At 48.2% G+C, this 19,846-nt stretch overlaps 1 protein-coding gene across 1 annotated transcript in view; it reads right to left on the reverse strand.

Moving 5' to 3' along the window:
* The window catches only part of CDH13 (cadherin 13), a 1,068,624-nt gene that overhangs the window by 353,483 nt on the left and 695,295 nt on the right, over window positions 1-19,846 (reverse strand). Inside the window, exon 6 of the mRNA XM_040982306.1 lies at window positions 13,742-13,894. Within this exon, the coding sequence (XP_040838240.1) occupies window positions 13,742-13,894 (153 nt within the window). The remainder of the gene's footprint in view (window positions 1-13,741; window positions 13,895-19,846) is intronic.

Consider the following 19,846-nt stretch of genomic DNA (forward strand, 5'->3'; position numbering starts at 1 on the left):
AATGGCTGTCTGTTACCAGAGCCACATGCATCAGTGTGGTACTGGTGCTCCATCACCTTGCTGCTGTTGTTGCTGCTGTTACTGATGGGGGTAGAGGCTGCTCCTCTGCCTTCTCTCGCTGGCCTCTCGTTTGTACTGAGCTCTTGGGACCACGGTTGCGAGTCATTTTCATCATGCCACCATGAGGAATGCAACAGGGCATACCCATTGGGCTTGTCTTATCCCATAAGCCTAAAAGTTTTCCTGCCCTGTCACTCTGGCCTCCCTTATGTTTTTGTTATTGCCCACAAGTTTTAAATTGAGGTGAAAGTCACATAATACTAACACTTAAGGTGGTATTTAGTGCATCACGGCATTGCGTCACCACCACCTCTCTCTGGAGTCACACCACTTCCAGCAGTGTTCCAAAGAAAAGCCTCTGACCTAAGAAGAAGTAACTGCCCACTCTCTCCCTCTATTCCCTGACACTCATCTTCCTGTGTGTCTAGGGGTTTAATTACTGTAGACGTTTCACAGAAATGGAGATGTATGATATATGCAAACATTTGCATCTGCTTATTTCATGTAGCATAATCCTGTAAGATGTCACCAGGCTATGACATGTATCCTGCTTCTTATGTGGCTTTATAATATTCCAGCCTAGAGATGGATCACAATTTGCTTTTAAAGAACACAAGCCAGTTGTTGGTTCCTCTGATACAACAGGAAATGTGTGTGTGTGTGTGTGTGAGAGAGAGAGAGAGAGGGAGAGAGAGAGAGAGAGAGAGAGAGAGATTCTGACCACACCTGGTGGGAAAAGCTCCAAAACCTGCTAAACAGCTGGCCATTCTGCGCCTTGGGAGGCACGTGGCACGGGCGCCCACCAGGCACATCCATGCTGCTGGTTTTTCCTTGTTCCATTAACTGTATTTTTTCCCCTTAAGAACATTATCCCAAATGTGATTTCTGTGATCGTTAACAGATCATATAAGATAATAGCTTTGGGATTTTTATAGGTTAAAAGGTTTGACTTTTTAAAAGCATAAAATAGGTTGGCTTTGACAGGTTTCTTGACTGCAGATCTTCAAAGTGTCTGTACTATTTCAAACGTTCACTGGAAATTTTACAGATGCTATTATGATTTTTCAGCATTTTTCACATGTTCCCAAGGGGCACATGACATGTGCGTGTGTCTGTATCTGTGTGTCTCTGTGTTTCTGTGTGTGTGCGTGTCTGTAGGTCTATCTCCGTGTGTCTGTATGTGCCTCTCTGTGTCTGTATGTGTCTGTATGTGTGTGTGCATGTTAGAAGGCCTTTCTTGGGGCTTATGTTTTCAGGAAGTTTGGAAAAGCAGTTCTTTATTAATATCTGAATCCTTTTCAGGGGGGAGGGAGAATGTCCACATATTTCAGAGATTGCGACTTGTCTACAAGGCTTAAAATAGCAACATTTCGGAATGCAAATTAAGTCTCTTCGATGTAAGTTATTTCTGAATTAATCATACAAGCTGTAGAGAGTGACATGAGTTTGAATTGCAGTTGAAGGCTAACAACCCATAACTTGCAATACCCATCTGAAAAGATCTTAATCCCTTAGCACTGTGTGGTACACAAGCTGAAGATCTTGAAGGTACTGAGTCATTAAAAAAAGGAAAAAGTATCTTCGAGAAATGCTCATTCCAGAACATAACCTAAGCATATCTATTAACACTGGAACTACAAGCTGCTTCTGTATGTCAGAGTTGGAAACTGTGTTTTTGAATAATATCTACGTAATTTTCAATAAAAATAACCTTTAGTAAATTATCCAGATTTTAAGGTATCAAAGACAAATGGCTTTTGCTGGAATTAGTTTTCCCCTAGGAAGAAGGAGATGGAATTTTTCTTTTGCAATGAGAAAAAATAAAAAGGTAACCATGCAAATAAATAAATAAATAAGCCTTGGTGGGGCTTTCCAGAATCATCTATTATCAGAGAAATCCCAGAATGTGGAGTCCAGGGTCCTGGGCTGGACACAGGCACGGTGCAGCCCAGCCAGGCTGAGTGGTGTGTGACAACGTGACTCTGCAGGACACATGCACATGCCAGGGCTCCCACAGCTCACAATCTACCAGGTGGGTTTTATAACTCCATTTCACAACCAGGTTCCCCAGCAGTGACTCTGTGGGTACCGTGGGCTGCCCTGGGCCGCGTGGGATGTCAGAGGCCTTGTTGGTTTTGATCCACGACATGTGAGAATCAAACACATCTCTAGACTTGCCAGCTGTTTCCCCTAGGCTAGTGTCATTTCAGGTTGAGAACTTAGGGTTTATGGAGAGCAAGCCAAGCCTGTGTGTGATGTGGGCTAAAGCCAGAGCATGACCACCAGCTGCAGAGTGCAGGCAGTGGGGCCCTTGGCAGTTCTTTATTATGAACTGTTTCTGGAGCTTCCTTGGGTCCAAGTGGTGGGGTGGAGGCACACATGATGGAGATTTAGGGAGCCCACGGTTCTCTCCCAGTTGTCTGACAGCCGGAGGGGGTTAACATGGTGTCTCCTGCATTTGAGGCACTAGGCTGTCATCCCATAGGGCTGTTCCCCCCACCCTGCCCCTGTCTGCTTCCACAGAAGCCTTTGCCCAGCCCCATTCATAGGAACAGGGAAGCAGCACCCAGACTTACTGGGTGGGTATAGGCAAGTCCTTTGTGATGAGCGTGTAGTTTCTCCAAGAATTGTTTCAGAAAAGGTGAATTTTTTTCTTAAAGGAGTATGTTATGCAAACACTTGCACCTCTGAAAGAAGTGGAAAGAATGTGTGGAACTGATCTTTTGGTACCTAAGCTCTCAGTGTGGGGAAAGATAAGCTTTCTTCATAATAAAGATCTTAAAACAGATAGCAATCAAACGAATCGACAGCTAACAGTCCAGCCAACTGAGTATAATAAATAATTTTGAGGCAGTTGATAAACCCCTGTAGAAGAAAGAACAGAGAGGCTGGAAATTTAAAAGAGTATATTTACTTGGCATGGAGACAGAACCAGACTAAATTGAAAGGACTGGGGATATAAAACACCCCACCCCTCCACCACAGGCGATAAATAAAGAACAGTGTCCTGGTTTTCTTTACCTTGAAGGGAACCTGAAGGCTGAGATCCTGGGGAGGGAACGTCTTATCTTTTGTGTCTTCCCCCAGAGCCCAGCTGGGAGTGAGTTCTCAACAAATGGATGCATTTTTTGAATTAATTTCTATTTCATGGCAATTTGAATATCATGGTTGACTCACTCAAACAAATCTTATCTTTGGGAAATGTAAATTGGATGTGATCCCTTTGCAAAAAGCCTTCTGAGGCTGAGGGACCTTTTTTAAACTAAAAGCTAAGTTTTTGCCCTGCAAGACCTGGCATGACCTGACTGCTCCCCAACCCCCCCGGCCCCACACTCCTCTTTCCATCACGTGGAGCATTTAATATTTTCACAAGGAACTTGGTTTAGCCCCATCCACCTCCGAGGTCTTCCCAGGTGAGCATGAGGTTTACCGGACACTTGTCACTCTGATTTCAGAGACTCAAAGGCAGGATCCTTCCCTCCCTTCATTCCCCTACAGAGCACTGAGGCTGTCTACACCACTCCCACAAACCTGTACCCAGGACTGCCATTCCCCAGGCTAGAGCTCATCTACACTGACACAGCACCACTAGGGAGGAAGTTTATCCTGTCCTGCACCCCAGAGTTATAAATTCTACCCTAGCTCCTTAGCACAAACCTTGACCACACCCTCCCCCAGGTCCTTGGCTGCAGGCAATTCAGTAGGGTGCCCCAACTTACAACACTTTCTCACAGTGCTGCCCTGTCCTCTCCCCTTATGCCTGAGCACTAGATTTGACCTCCTGACCTCTAGAAGGCTGCCCCTGTCCCTTGTCCCCTGCATTCCATGTTACCAAATGTGTCCCCAGTCAGACTGAGAGCTTTCAAAGGACAGAGATGGACTTCAACTCTGTTGTCCCAGGACAGCCAGCCTTCTGGTCTACACAGGTCTAGTAAGGTTATAAGTGAATGAGCCATGAACCACTTTGAGGCCCTGGGCGTGGTCAGCCCCATGCTGGGTCCCACAGAGCAGATGCAGATGCTGTTAGCGTCTGGGGATTGTCCTGCTCATGGGAGGATGGTGAGCAGCATCCCCAACACATCTGCACACACTGCCAATCTGAGGGAGAGTGTCCTCCTTCTGCGGCAGGTACCTGAGAACTGAGGACAGCACCCTGTCCTCAGGAGACTTCCCAGCATATGTTACCACCTTCTGGACCTTGCAGTGTCTCCTTCCACATCCTGGATCTTGAACCTGCTTTGTGTGAATCCATACTCTTTGATGGCTGCTTTTATTGAGAGTTCGGCCAAGGTTGGATTTGATGGGGCCCTGCTGTGGCTGGGCCAGATGTGCTGTGGCACTGACCTCAGCCTAGGTGTTATATTGGTCCAAGCTGCCCTGGTCTGTGAGCCAGAGCTGCTCCTGTCCCTACTGGCCACCCACATTCCCTCCTCTTCTTGGTACTGGAAGAGAAGATCAGTAGTAAGAACAGCACTGCTACGTGTTCCTTACCACATTTCAACCCCCTGCTGCTTTCAACACCAGCAGTGGGCTGGCCATGGTGAGATGGGTGACCCCGAGGTCAGTGGCCTGTCCCAGGGGCACACACTCCCCATTATGGCACTACTCCCCAGATGTTTTCCAGGAGGCCTCAGGCTGGCTTCGGAAGAGCCCACTGGTCGGTGTGTGCAGCCCAGGTGATGCCCCACCACAGGGTGGATGGGTGGGGAGTGGTAAGTTCCTCCATGGGGGTGGAGGGAAGGGGCAGGGATGATCTTCCATCTCCCCTAGCGTCTACAGCCCGTGGCTTCCACTCCATTTCCTATAGATTGGTTGAAATACCTTTCAGCCCTCACCTTCAGTCTTGCTGACTCACTTACAAAAAAGTAACACTAATAATCACTATGACCATTTGGTGGCCTCTCGCCCCTGGGCTCCAAACTTGCTTCCTTAAGTGAGAAGAGGACAGTTTGTTCCTCTTTTCTCTTGTGCTCCTCTCTCTTGCTGTGCTTGTGCCTAACACACTGCGCCTCCCTCCCCTGATGGTTAGTACCAAGTCAGAAACAAGTGCAGGCACTGAGGTGGACTGGTGTGGGGAGCTGCTGTGGGTGCCTTGTCTGGGCTTGCAAGACCTGCTCCCATGGGTGCTGCCCCCATGCTATTATCAACTGATCACTCAGCATCTTTGATAGATTCAAGTTCAACAGCAGCTGCCCAATTATTTAACTGGTCCTGTTGGTCAATTCCCTGGGTCAGGCCAAATGGGCTTACAGGTTCCCCCGGGTTGAGGTGCAGAAGCACTTCGGGCCCCTGGCCTGAATGACCCAGGAGTGAGTCCGTGTGTGAGGAGAAGTGTTTGTGTGTGATTCTCCAGAAGTTTCCACAGTGAGACCCAGCATGGGAGCCCCTGGATTAATATTTCTCTCGGACCCCAACTATGATGAGGCATCTCCACGGCGGACAAGGCTAGAGCACAAACTTGGCCACTGCCCTCATTTCACAAACACACATTAGGACCTGACTGTGTGCCAGGACCTTGGTGTGGGCGTGGAGGAGAGAATAAGCCCAGGGACTCCAGATTTGCTCACCTCCCAAGATTCAAGTTAGCGCCTCTCTGAGGAGTCTGCCTCAGCTAATGAAGGCAAAGGAAATGCATTTTTGCAGTGGGGAGTGAGAGAGCAGCTTTGCTTAGTGGACCAAATAACCCATCTGGCAGGAGCGACTGGGTGGTCTAATCCAGGTGCATGCAGCCTTAGCGAAGTGGTTTCTAACCCCTTCATGCCTCAGTTTCACCAGCTGCACATGGCAGATAAGGGCAGGCTGCAAAATGAAGCAACTGCAAGTATGAAGTGGAAAGCTGGGAAGGAACGTGGAGGCGCTGGGGTAGGAAGAAGCTGCACAGCCGGACCCCGAGCTGCATTTTCGTGTAGCAGTCTGCACACATGCCTTCATTTCCTGGCAGTCCTGTGTTTTAAATGTTCATGTCAAAAGAGACATCAGAAAGTGGCCAACTTCAGATGCCTGCTCAGTGTCCAGCCATCTGCTGAGTGGGAGTGACAGGATTCCCTACCAAGCTGTTGTAAACTCCTGTATTCCCTCCTGGGATGTTCACAGCAAGCCCTGTGGCTCCATAGGGGTAAACTGGGGTCCGAGAGAAATATTAATCCAGGGGCTCCCATGCTGGGTCTCACTGTGGAAACTTCTGGAGAATCACACACAAACACTTCTCCTCACACACGGACTCACTCCTGGGGACTCTGGCTAAGTTGGGCAGCTTGGCATGGGAGAGTGTACTTGCGGGTGAGGAGGCAGTCTAGGTGATTCCATGAGCAGTCAAATTTGAGAGCCATAAATGTCTTTCTTGAAGTCAGAATCTGCCAAGGCATGAAAACTGGCTCAGCTCCCTCCTCCTACACCCAGGCCAGCATGCTCCTGAAATCTCTTGGTGACACCCTCATTCCTGGCCTACAGGCACTCAGACACGTGACCTTCAGCAGCCATCTGAGTCTGGGCAAGTTGGAACACAGGAGCCCTGGGGTGAACTCGCTCAGTCGGCAGGACCCATTAATGGAACACGAACCAGGCTGTCTAGGGCAGTGTGGGCTGCAGGTGGGAGGTTTGCAAATGGTCTCTTGGAGCCCCTGGAGAAATCAGCACACTCAAGGTATGAACAGATGCCCCTGGCAGGCCTGGAATGAAATCGGTCCATGGGGTACCCTCGTCAAGGCGAGTTAATGGATCAAGTCAGCAGCAGAGACTCGGCAGTCTGGGTATTTCGAGCTGGGCTTGTCACACTGCAGCAAGTGTGGGAATCACCAGGAGAGCTATGAAAAGCTGGACAACAGACCTGTGCCCACAGCCTCTGACCCAGCAGGCTTGGCATGGGCCTGGAAATGTGCATTTCTACAGCTTCTCAGGTTATTCTATTGGACTGTGGGTCACAATTTGAGAACTGCCAAATGAAATGACTCCTTCCTACAGTGTCAATCCAATACATGAACCACTACCTGTCTGCGCAGCATGCTACTTTCACCTCTATTTTACCTACAGGCAGCTTAAAGTGTCAAACATTTAAAGGACAGGATGAGTTCTCATTCTTGGACAGCCACTAAGTTCCTGGGCTGACCCTACGTGCATGGAGTCTACTTTCTAACTGCAACAGCATTTGTAGAAAATCCTGGAGTCTCACACCCTTCCTAGAGGCAACAAATCAGAGGCTGAGGATTCCATCACTTGCCAAAGTTGGCACAACAGCAGGTCAATCCATGAGGGTGCTATCAGTCAACCTTTCCCAAACAGAAAAGGGCAATTTCATAGTACCCATCTAGGGGCAAAATCCTCATCCTAACCTCAGCAGGTCTTCCTCCAAAGCTGAGGCTTCTCACCCAAAGCTCCTCTTGCTCAGGGCTCTTCTCAACCACATATGATGAGAGAAGGTGGGGGTTGGGTGGTATGAAGCCACATGCTCCCAAGTGGGCTGAGGTCACACATGGGAGCTTGCAATCCAGGAGGGCAAACACACTGCATTCATTAATTCCAAAGAAACCCTTATAGCCCTACATTTACTTTACAGATGGGAAGGACATAATTTCTGATCAGGCAGGTTATTCTGCCTGGTCAGAGGTCAGAATGCTAGACAGTCTGGAGTCAACAGTTGGTTCATGGTCAAAACACCCGGCGTGGTCTCGTGCTCTATAACACATAGCTGTATTGGGGTGTCATCAGCCCTCCCCAATATAGTCTGCTTATATCCTACTATATTCTACCATTAGCCTGGCAGGGAAGGCCCATCCAAGAGGTCACCCGCAGGGCACAGGGCACTCAAGAGGATGGGCAACATGAGCCTTCCTCACAACTGTGTACCTGCCACAGAGAGCTGCACTACCTGAGGACAGGTTCTTGGCCCAACAAAACTGAGCCAATGGAGTGACTGATGCTGCAGATGACAACATGCTAGCTTGCTGTCTGCCTTGCTAGCTGATCCTCTTTCTCGCGACAGTGAGACTGGAAGCCAAAGACTGCTCTGCCCCAGCTCTTCTGAGTTTGGAGCCCTGTGCACAATGTGGGTGCTTCCTGTAGACTTGGCAGGAAATGTGACCCAAGCTGCAGCTGTGCTGTGCAGATCCAACGGGTAGCAGGAGCATGAGGTTCTGCAGGACAGCCAAAGCATCTCTGTCCACTTCTGAGCATTGTGGGTGCCAAGTGGCAGAAAGAGGCAGTGGCTCCGGTGGTTCATCTCAACAGTGGTTCCCATGTGTCAGGAGCAAATATTTTAACCACACTCCCATCGCACAATTGGCAAAGACTGGGTAGAGATTGCTACTGACATCTAAGAGGCAGAGGCCAGGGATACTGTTAAACATCACGCAATGATCATGTCCACAATGTCCACAGTGCAGAGGTCAAGACGACTTTGATCAGAGTGTTTTCATGGATGTACAAGACAGGGCACATGGTGATTTTGACAATTCTCTCGGTCACCAGTTCCCTTTGGAAAGTCCCTTTCCTTGCAACCTAATTAGATTCTGTTGACTACTACCAAAAATCCCAACTAAGAAAGTTGGCTGGGGGATCTGACTAGAGAGGCTGAAGTGATTTATGGAGCGCGTCTCTATCATTAAGGGCTGGGGGAGCATTCCAAGTGCAAATCTTATTAAAGGTAGTGCAGACCCATCAAGGTGATGTATGCAGCACCCATGCATAACATGGACATTATTATAAGCAGGGTAATCACCTAAATAATCCTCTAATCTGAGTCAATCTACATCTCCCAATTGGTTTATGATCACTAACATTATGATACTCCTATTTGCATGTGACAGTCACATTTTTCAACTTAATATATTTTTTGCCAAATTGTCTTGGAAACCACAGGACAGAATTGGGGCAGAGCCACACAAACAAAAGGAAACAAAGGAAAGTTATAAGCAATGATGCCTCCTGACTGCCAGGTGTGTGCTGATTTTCAGGCAACACTCTTAACTGCAAAGCCAAAGCCTGGCCAAGAATCTGGCTTGAAGCAGGGCAAGCGCCCAAAGCAGAAAATGTTAGCAAATATTCCCAAAGAGCTGGTGGGATCCCAACCACGCTCGGGGGCTGGGAGTGCAGGTGGTTCTGCATGTCTGTTCTATAACTGAGTGTGACGGCATCTCAGGTTCATCATTATGGAGTTGGTTGAGATCATCATTGAAGTATTCAGCACCAAGCCGTGGTAATATTGTAAACACTCCAGAAAGGTTGGCGCCAACAATGGTAATACATCTTAGGAACCATTTAGATCCCAACTAATCCATGAACCAATGTAAGATTAAAAAAGAACTTTTTTTTAAAGGTTTTTGTGTATTCCAGGGGCCTAAGGCATTCTTGGATGCTTAATGCTTGTTCTCCTTCCAAGAGTTCCTCTCTTCTCCCATTAGTTCCTGTATCACCAGTTACCTGTGTGTCTTCCAGCACGTCATGCGGTCTAGTGACCTGCTATAAGGCCTACCGATGCCACCTGTCCACTACCAGGGTCCTGCTTCCTGTTTTGCCTCACACGACCTGCAGAGCCCAACTTAAACCCTCCATCTGACCCCACCACCTGCTTAAAAGACTCCATCTCCCACTCCACTCATATGCTTCCATATTGACAAATTTGCAGTGGGCCGATTATATTCACAGTGTGAGGGAATCATTACCACCTGCTAATATTTTTATAGAATTTCATAAACTTGGCCATTCATGAATCATTTACAGTACTTTATTCCAATGAAGAGTTCACAAATCACTCAAATGCTGGCAAAATGCATAATAATGAGTAATATTTCAGAAGGCTTTGCATTAATATGTCAGCTTCCAATACTGACAGAGCTAAATTATTTTGCCAGGTCCTACTGTGGGTCAGAAGCATGGGAAACCTTTTTGGGAACTGGGGCAGGGAGCAGCAGCAAGGTAACGGAGGTTCAGGAACAAAACGGCATTTAAGAAGCAACAGATCACCCAGCTGTCAGAGTCCCTTCCCAGCACCAATCAACAGAGCTCACAGCAAAGCAGCTGAGGAATCTGTGGATCCGATAGTGGGGTCTAGGTGCCCAGAGAACAGGAAGAAGTGTTTGAAGGACTGAAAATGTGGTGCTTTGCAGCTGCAGAGAAGCGATACAGATCCTAAAGCCACAAGAAGGCCTTGACAGAGTCATTTAACAGTTATTTGCTTATCTGCCAAACGGTGTTAACACCTACTTACTTAGTCCCTTGTGTGAAATGGATTAAATAAGAGAATGGCTATGCATGTTTAGCACAATATCCACCATGCAATGTTCAATCAACAGTGGCTGCAATGACAATCCTCACTCCAGGACCCAAAGATGAACGCATCCCAGATTATTTCTTATCAAACAAATCCCAGAGGCTTAGATCAAAATATTTTCCTGTCGGATTTGGCAAATGTTAACACAATAGTATGCATGTGCACTCGAGTAGCATTTGACTTCTAAAGAAGCAACAAGGCTGGAGCAATTACAGTGCCAATGCCTGCCCCCACCTGCTGCTCTCTGCTTCTTAGCCTTGCAAGGATGGAAATTAAACTTAGGGCTCCGGGGACTAGATTCTGCTCTTTGAAGAAGCAGGCATGCTACCAACCATGTTGGCTCTACCTGTGCTACTGAGCCAGAAGATAATTTCTAATAGGCACCTGAGACAGGGAAGACTTGCACCAGGCCTGTGCCTGAAGCCGATCAATACTGAGGGACCTGGCTCTCATTCCAGCTGGAAGTGGGAGATCCAGGGGTTTCACTTCTTTGTTCCATTCCCTCATCCCCTAAAGGCATCCAAACAGGAGAGGAGTCTTTGAAAAGCTCATAGAAAAATACGCATTGTGAAAAAACTACTATGCATGGGCTCCAAATTTGTTTTTGCCTCAAAATAATTACATATTTAAACTCAATTTCCTGTGAACTTTTAGAGATGTGCAAATTGAACTGATCAACTGACCACTATATTATGAAATAGATTATGAAATGATAATAAAAATCCCTGATTATTCAAGGAAAGCTAATGTCAGAAATGGGCAGGGTGGGCTGCCCCCTTGCTGTGTTCCATCACCGTCCGTTGCCTCTGACATCATTACTCTCCCACTCACATGGTAAGATTGTACGAGTGCTTACCACACTCCTGGCACTGTTCAAACACTGACGTGAATTAACCTCTCTGGTCCTCATGCAATTCTATGGATCACTGGGACTGCCATCGCTGCCACTTCCTAGATTAGGAAGTTGACAGTCAACCAAGTTCATGAGAACTACGGCTCAGTTCAACCAGTTTGGCTGCACATAGAATCCACGTTCTCACTACTACAATACAGCTGAGAATAAGCCCTCAGCTGCTCCCACACCAAGCTCTAGTTGACCAGCTTGTCAGCACTAGCCCTTGGTTCCCTCTTTTGCAGTTCTGATGAGTGGCAACACTGTTCCAACCTCATGAATGAGAATCACAAGACCAGAGAGGGCCAACAACTTGTCCAAGCTCACACAGCTGTGGAGGCAGCCATGCTGTCTTGCATGGCAGTTTGTTGGAACACAGTGCCTCAGTGAACACGAGCAGAGGCAGCCATGTCTAGCAGACACTGTCCTGTGCTGCACTGTATCTGCTCCAGAGCCAGCCGTGCCTGACCACCTGACCCGCTTCTCCCACTCTTTGGCCATGCCTCCTGGGTCCCCAGGCCCCACACAATCACCAGCCACAGCTCTGCATTCAGCTCTGTGACCATCTGGGGGCAAACAGAGCCATATGTGGTGGAAATTATCCTTCAGGAGCCCCAGCCTAGCTTTTCGGGCAATGTGCCCCGGGTGACCACTGGTCATCTCTCATCAGCCGGGAGGCAGTCGTGGGAATTCTCTGTCCTGCTGCTCTCACCGTCCCCAGACCTCTCTGACTTTAGGGGGCTTTCTCACTGCACCTGGAGGTCAAGGTCCAGAGGCAGGCCTGGGCTATTGCGGCCTGGAGTCTTTATGTGAACATGGAAGGTCTCCGCTGTAGGTGTACAATTTGTTTGGAGCTTCTGGGACCCACGCAAGCCACACAGATCCAGCTCTCCGCAGGCACATCCCAACGCTGTGGGGTCACCCTCAGCCCTCCAGAAGACAGCTCTCACCTCTCTCCACATCTTCCTCCACTCACGCGGCACTCCCAGCCAATGAGTTCTCTGCTTCCCTGGATTTAGGATAGTCCTATCTCAGGGAACAGGAACCCTCTCCCCCAAGATCTCCTGTCCTCAGTTCTTTATCTTGGGTCACTTTCATCGCCCCCAGGGAGTTCCTGAGCAAGATCCATCCAGAAATCTCTGATACTTCAGACAATGCCATGATTTCTAACATCACAACAAAAGGGTAAACAATGTCAACCTCCTCAGGATGAGAACTAGGAACCTGATGTCAGAACTTTAATACAAAATTCAAAAGCATTCAGGAAAAAAACAAGAGGAGGAGCTCAAGATTCAGTGCTCACCTGCTGAGTGCCGGGCACTGTGCCAAGCATATGCCCAAGGCAGTTTTGCCTCTTCCCATCCTGAGGCGCTTTGTGGGTAACGGTCACCACACCAGGGAGGTGAGCGGGCTGCCCCAGGTCACACAGCTCAGGAAGCAGCTGTGCTGACATGCGCATGGCAGTTTTGACATGCGCTCTCAGTCCCCATGCTACCACATGGCATTCATGGCAGCCCAAGTTCCTCATGTCTGATGCCTCAGGGGCATGCCCCTCGCAGGCTTGCAAAAAGAATAGGCCATACATGCACAGCCTGGTACTGGGACCCTGGGAGCTGCCAGGTCACCTCTGCTAACCTTCTAGTCCAGACAGAACTGGATACTTCTGAAGGTACCAACTTCTCCAACATTTGAACAGTTTCTCCAACGACCAGAGCCCATGAGAAGAAGCAGAAGCCATGAGGCTCAGCCTTTAGTGCTAACAGACAGGCCTCTGGTGAGGCCTCAGACAGAGCATTTGGGAACAAAGCCTCATCCTCCTAGGCCCTGCACCTGCTGCTGTCCGTGGCCACCTCACTTCTGTGCAGCACCATGGACCTCTGGTGTCTGTTCCCTCCCTTCTCCTCCCTGGAAACTCATAGCAAACTAGTTGGGTGGGTAAGAAAACCACAGACAACCGAGATTACTCAATCGTGACCAGCAACACCACTTTTTCTTCTCTGATGCTTCTTAGGATCTGCCCATCACGCCGCAGACAAACACTTGGCACAACAACGAGCAAAGTGTGCGTGTGTGTTCTGCTTCCACTCGCTATATCCAGTCTTTCCCTCTAACTGCCACTTCTTCAAAAGTGTTTGAGAACGCTGTGGAAAACCGCTTTGCAAAATGCGCCATAATTGAACCACTGGCACAGGGCTGAACACTCAGTGATTATGTCGCTTTAAGGAGCAGGTCCAGCCATGGCATCACTGAAAAAAACTTCAGAAAATTCCTCCCCATTTGCTCTGGATCAATAGGCTTTCCTCCACCACCTCCTTGGGCCCAGTCCCTGGAGAGGCAAGCCCTCTATGAGATGCCCCAGGACCGGCTTCCTTGGACTCCAGCATTAAAATATGATTCAAGCCTGGGGGAACACCTGTGTCCCTTCCTCCCCATTGCCCTGCTGGTAACCACACAGCCTGGATGTGAGGGGCCTGGAGGCCCCGAGCTCAGAGGGAAGCCAGAGTGGACTCGCGATGGGCACTCACTTGGTAAGTAGCGATGGCTTCTCTGTCCAAGGTCCGTGTCACGGAGACGCTGCCCGTGTTCTCATTGATTCTGAAAATCCCTTTAGGCTCCTGATCCACTCCCTTTCCAGTGAGCCGGAACTTGGACCCTTCGGGTCTGTCACTGTCGACCACCTGGTGAGAGAAGCATTTAAGAGTTAAGAAACATTTAAGAGTGTCTGGAAAAACAAGAGGGCCCATGCTTCAAAGACAGCTCCATGTCTCACCACATGTGCCAGCAACGGGTGCCAAGGACGCCATCCTGGCTTGGCACCCTTCACTTGAATGTGCAGACTGCCACCAACACTCACACTCGTGTGGCGTGTGATGGATAAGGAGGGCAGGAATTTCAAGTTTGGTCATTCACTTCACCTTTTTATTTAACTCCAGGGAAGAGAATTATTTACTTATTTATTTATGCAAAACTAGGCAGGCAATGAAAAGTATTTACTGGACAGTTGTACCCTGAGAAGGCAGTGATCAAGTACTGGGCAGGCCCTGGGACACACGTGACGTGTTTCCTTTAAACCTTGATGATCCTGAGGGCAGGGGGACTTCATTAATCCTAGCCAATGGATGCGACTGTGAGACTCAGAGTGGAAACCGGCCACAGCTCCTTCAAATCTAAAACAAGCTTCATTTTCATCTTCTCTAGAGACACCATTGCTGGACACTTGTCAGGGTGTTCTACACCGCTCCAAGGAAATTTTCCCAACAGACGTTAATCCTGATTTTACCTTGAAGAACAGACACAGCAGGTGAAGGTGGTGGGGGGGGGGGGGTGGTGGCTGGGACACCAGGCAGAGGAAATAGCACAGAGTAGGCAGTAGTCAGGTGAAGAAAAGCTTGGAAAATTCCAGAAATGGTGAGTCAGGTGCTTGAGGCTGACAGGGGCCCAGTCATGGAGTTTCCATGCCATCTGAAGTTGTATATCTGGATAATTATTATTTGCTTTTTTAAAACTGCTTTTTTTTTTAATTTAGCTTTTTAAAATAAAACATTTATTTTTATTGGAATTTACCAAGAGAAGGAGAGACAGAAACAAAGATCTTCCATCTATTGGTTCACTCCCCAAATGGCTACAATTGCCAGAGCTGAACTGATCTGAAGCCATGAGCCAGGAGGCTCTTTCTGGTCTCCCAGGTAGATGCAGAGTGCCAAGGACTTGAGCCATCGCTGCTGCTGCTTTCCCAGGCCACAGGTAGGGAACTGGATGGGGAGTGGAGCAGCTGGGACATGAACCAGTGCCCGTATGGGATGCTGAGATTTGAAGGTGAACGATTAACCTGTCGGCCATTGAACTAGCTCCTGAGAATTATTTGCATAAGCTGGATCTAGCATGTACCCAAGCATCTGCCCACACACAGTGTTGCTTCTTCACCAATTCCAGCAAATGCTAATGTGGTTGCAACCACACAAAGAGGAGGTCACAAACACATCAGACACCCTGGGCAGGCTCCTGCCTACACACGGTTGGCATCCCCCAGAGGTCCCACCCAGTCACCAAGCCTGCAATTCTGATGCTGGCCCCCAGGTGGCAGTGGTGCCTAAGGCAGCATAAGTTCATGACTTCACCTGGCAGAAACCCTACTGCTGTGTAGGGCAACACAGCTTCCCCCCAATCCCTCTTTCCGATTTAAACACTTAAAAAAATACACTGAAAGTTTTGATTAAACACCAATTACTTCTGTTTGCATTTTTAAAATTAATGGAAAATAGGCTCATTAAAGGCTAGGTTGTGATACCTTCTGATGAAAATTATTTGTAATCACAGCTTGGTTTGATTTAACCAACTCTCATGCTTCTTCTGACCTACTCCCCACTCCTGGAAGTCCCACAATGGCGAAACTCCACAGCTTATTGAGCTGAGAGTGGATCCTGGTGCCCAGCACAGCAACAGGCACGGATGCCTGTGTCTGTTGCGCAAATAAAAGCAGGTGCTACAAGTATAGCCATGCCCACTACCATCTGTATGACCAAAACCACATTTCCTTGGGTGTCGATATCCTCATTTCTTATAATGGGGTGACGCTGCTTATTTCCAGGCTGTTGGAGGTTTGGTGAGAACAGTGCACAAATAACAGTTCCTGGCAAATAGCAAGGGATCGATGCATCAAAGCTAACAGCCGCAATTGTTGTAGTGATCGCAATACAATCATGCCATTGTCGCTAGTGGGTCACACTGATGCCTCTAGGCTCAAAAATCACCTTAACCAAAATACGCATGTCACTACTACCTGCGAATCCACCCGTCCATCTATCCATCCTTCCGGCTCTCTAAGAACACAGATGTTGTTTTCAAAAATAATCTTTAGAAACAAACTTTCTGTACGGAAAAGGACAGCTGAGCAAAGTGGGCCCTTCCTTGTTCCTATCAGGTTTGTGAGGGTCTTCAAATCCACGGAAAACGAACAACCTGGAAAAATGATTCATGGATTCCTCAAAGTATTTTGCACCAAAACAAACTCACCTTTTCTTTCTCTTTTCTACTAGTTTCAGGAGATGCCACATACTGTTGCTCTCTGCTCCCAACCACCAACTTCCCCCCAAGTGGGACCCTGCTGCCAGTGGTCCCTGCTCCCGCAGCTGTCACCACAGGTCACACCACGTGGCACGCCTGATTCTCCTATCACTGTTAATAATGCAAGACTTCTTTTCACAGTGCAGCTTTTCTTGTTCTTGTTCTCTGAGTTGAAATGGAAGGAAAAAAAACCCTAACAAATGACAACAAGGGACTTGGACCCCAGGTGCCAACACCCTGGAGGGCATGTAAATAGCACCCAAGAATCTTGCTGCAAAACCTGGATAAAGAGATTTCCTGGCTGGCTGTGGGCGGTATAAAGCACCCTGGGGACCACAGACTCCTGCCTCCAGGGACCGGCAGGAAGTGCGGGGGCTTGGAGCAGGTGTGGGATGCTTGAGGGGAGCAGCTCAGGGTGCTTATTATTGTCCATTTCTCACAAAGCACAATGCCTCGTGCACCAAGCCTGCGTCCTGCTGGAACTCCCTCTGCTGCTGAATGCTGTCTTTCATTCTTTTCTCTGCTGCTAGGGGCCAGGGAGGCCGGGAGTGCGTGTCTTTTAAAGGCATTACTTCATGAATTTTTGCACGGACATGTCACAGAACACACAGCAATTCTGTGTGGTTTTACATGAACACGATCATCATACATTTGTTGTTTTACAATGTTTTTTTTTCAAATCACTTATAAGTAGATGTGCATATGCCTTTACAAACTTTTGGAGGAGATCAATTTTAAATGAAAAGTAAAGAGACTACTGATTGCTTATATTCCTTTTTAAAAGATTTTAAAATTTTTAGTTAAAAGTCAGAGTTACAAAGAAAAGGAGAGACAGAGAGATCTTCCACCTGCTGGTTCACTCCTCAAATGGCCAATCCAAAGGTCCGAGAATCCTCAAGGTCTACCTCGTGGGTGTAGGGCCCAAGGACTTAGGGCATCCTCTATTGTTTCCCAAGTCATAGCAGAGGGATCAGAAGTGGAGTGGCTGGGACACAAACTGGCTCCCGTATGGGATGCCAGCACCCCAGGCAGAGAATTAGGCTGCTGTGCCACCATGCAGGCAGTTTTGCAGGGAAGTGGCAGTAACCGCTCATATTTTTTTTCAACTAATCCCTTTTAACATTTTTCACAACCAGAGAAGTTAACAGTGATGCAAGACTAAAAACTCAAGTTCAGATTTCATAAATGAGAGGACCTCAAGGAGTTTCTTTTCTTCATAATCTGTGTTTCCGTAAACTTGCCACAGACCTCTTGTTTTCAGACTTGCTGTTCCAGGGCGGCCCCCCTTCCGTTCCCAAATCTGAGCCAGAACTGCCCTTGTTTTCCCTGACTGCACGGCGTCACGGGGAGCTCTGCTGCTTCTTGTGGACTTGGCCTTTCCAAAACTGCACTGACATCAGGTACCTTTGGTGTGCTGGATCTGTCTGCAGAATGGCCACCATGTTGTGCAGATGCCCGTGGCCACGAGAGCTCCCAGCTCTCTGCTGAACTTCCCCACCAGCACCTTCACCTTGTGCTCTTGTGTGGTTCGCAATTATTTCAACAATTACTGTATTATGGAAAAGTCATGGGAGGCCAAGGTAACCGAACTGGGCCTTTATGTTTGCACCTCTTCTATTTTCCCAATCACAATTAGGAAAGTTGTAAAACGCAAGCCTGAATCAGACCAGAGCAGAAACCAGATGGAAGCTTGCGGTGGCTCCCCAGTGCCTTCTGGGTAAAATGCCAGTGGTGACTCCCCAGTGCCTTCTGGGTAAAATGCCAGTGGTGGCTCCCCAGTGCCTTCTGGGTAAAATGCCAGTGGCCCTCCGTCTCCATGTGCAACCTTAGTCACCACTGCACCGAACACCTGGCCTTCTGTTCTGTGCTGCTTCACCTGAAGGAAGGTCATCTGCCTCTCAATCCTCCACACTGCCTTCTCTCCATGCTGGTGATCGCTGCCTCAGCAGCTCCACTGGCCTGCCTGCCCCACTCCACGGGGGCCCTGGCTGGCCTCCCCAGCAAGGTCTGGGGACACACAGGTAGGCAGACTGCGCCCCAGAAGGTGGCAGGGCGTGCCCCTCTGGCTCTGCATTTCTTATCCCCTTTCACATGCCCTGGCTTGGAACAGGGAAGACACTTGATGAATGCTCTGAGCTAAGATGGGCAACTTTATTTGCATGTTTTTATGTGATTGTAAAATGCTCCATAAACTCTGAAATTTTTAAAAAATAAAGAGAGTCTGTTGTACTCAACTTTTGTTTTAGGAAGCACAGTCACTTTCCCTGTGGAGCGCTGGTCCCTTTTCATCCCTCCTTTCACAGCTTCCCCAGCAGCTGTGCTGGGACAAGTGCCCTCCACCTTACATTTGCCCAGAGTCCCTTCGAGCAGAAACCTTTGTCAAAGGCAACACAGCATTTGCTGCATTTCAAACAGCTTCAAGACCAGCAATGTTCCAAATGGTGGGTGCCCTCACAAACGTGGGTCCTCCAGAGAGCAGTACAACTGCCACCTAACCCTGCAAAGATGGGCGGCTTGACCACACCTTTGTGATCATCCACAGAGGCCAGGGGTCCCAACCAACGCAGAGAGTGTTCAGAAAAACATGGGTGGCAGTGAAAGGCACTTCTACATCCCAGTAAGAGGTCACACAGCGCATGGACTTGGGGGCAGCTGCATGTCACCTTTGAGTGTCATGTTGCTTTTGGTGAAAGAGGGATTATGCTCCCTATAATGGAATAATTATGGGGAGCAAGGGAAGTGAGGCCAGTGGAGTGTTATGACCCATCAATACAATCAATAGTTTTTAATGGATATTACCTGAAGACATCACAGAGTGTTATACATTGGATGTAATATTGTACCGGATGCTACAGGCTTGGTCCCCAGGGTGGCCTGAGGCTTGGGGGTGACGGAACCAATAGGAGGTCTCTAGGTCACTGCTGATTCTCCTTGAAGCTCTTGATTTCTCATGGGTGGGTTATCGTTAGACCTGAGCTGGGTGCACCCATTCTTTGCTCCCTGGCTTGGCTGTGATCTCTTCCTCTGCACATATTGAGCCATCTTCTCTAGATTCCAAACAGGGAGAACAGCCAGTCTGGGATTTGAACCTCCAAAATGGTGAGCCACACAAGCATTTTTACTTATAAAGCAAACTGCTTCAGCTTTTCATTAGGCTATAGAAAAGCTCGCTATTATGACAATCACGATAAAGAGGACCATTAGTTGATCGTTGTACTCCATGCTACACTGTACATTTTACATCCATTAGTGCATTTAATCCTTAACTCTATAAGGTAGGTGCTGTTATCACTGTACACTTCAGTGGATAGAGGGATTGGGGAGCTCTCTCTCTCTCTGTCTCCCTGTATCTCTTTGTAACTCTTTTAAATACATAAATTAACCTTTAAAAAGTAGCATACAATGGAGGTTTCCACCTGTGTCCTGCCATCCAAACGAACTGTAAGTTACTTGGATGCCTTGGATGCTGCTGAACTGGACAACACTGAATCCGTGATGAACTCATTAGATATTCCCCCCACCCTGTTGCTCTGCTCCTCCCGCTTCTGCAGGGAAAGGATAACCCA

The sequence above is a fragment of the Ochotona curzoniae genome, unplaced genomic scaffold (genome assembly GCF_017591425.1).
Source record: "Ochotona curzoniae isolate NIBS_2020 unplaced genomic scaffold, NIBS_Ocur_1.0 contig_3622, whole genome shotgun sequence".
Lineage (NCBI taxonomy): Eukaryota > Metazoa > Chordata > Mammalia > Lagomorpha > Ochotonidae > Ochotona > Ochotona curzoniae.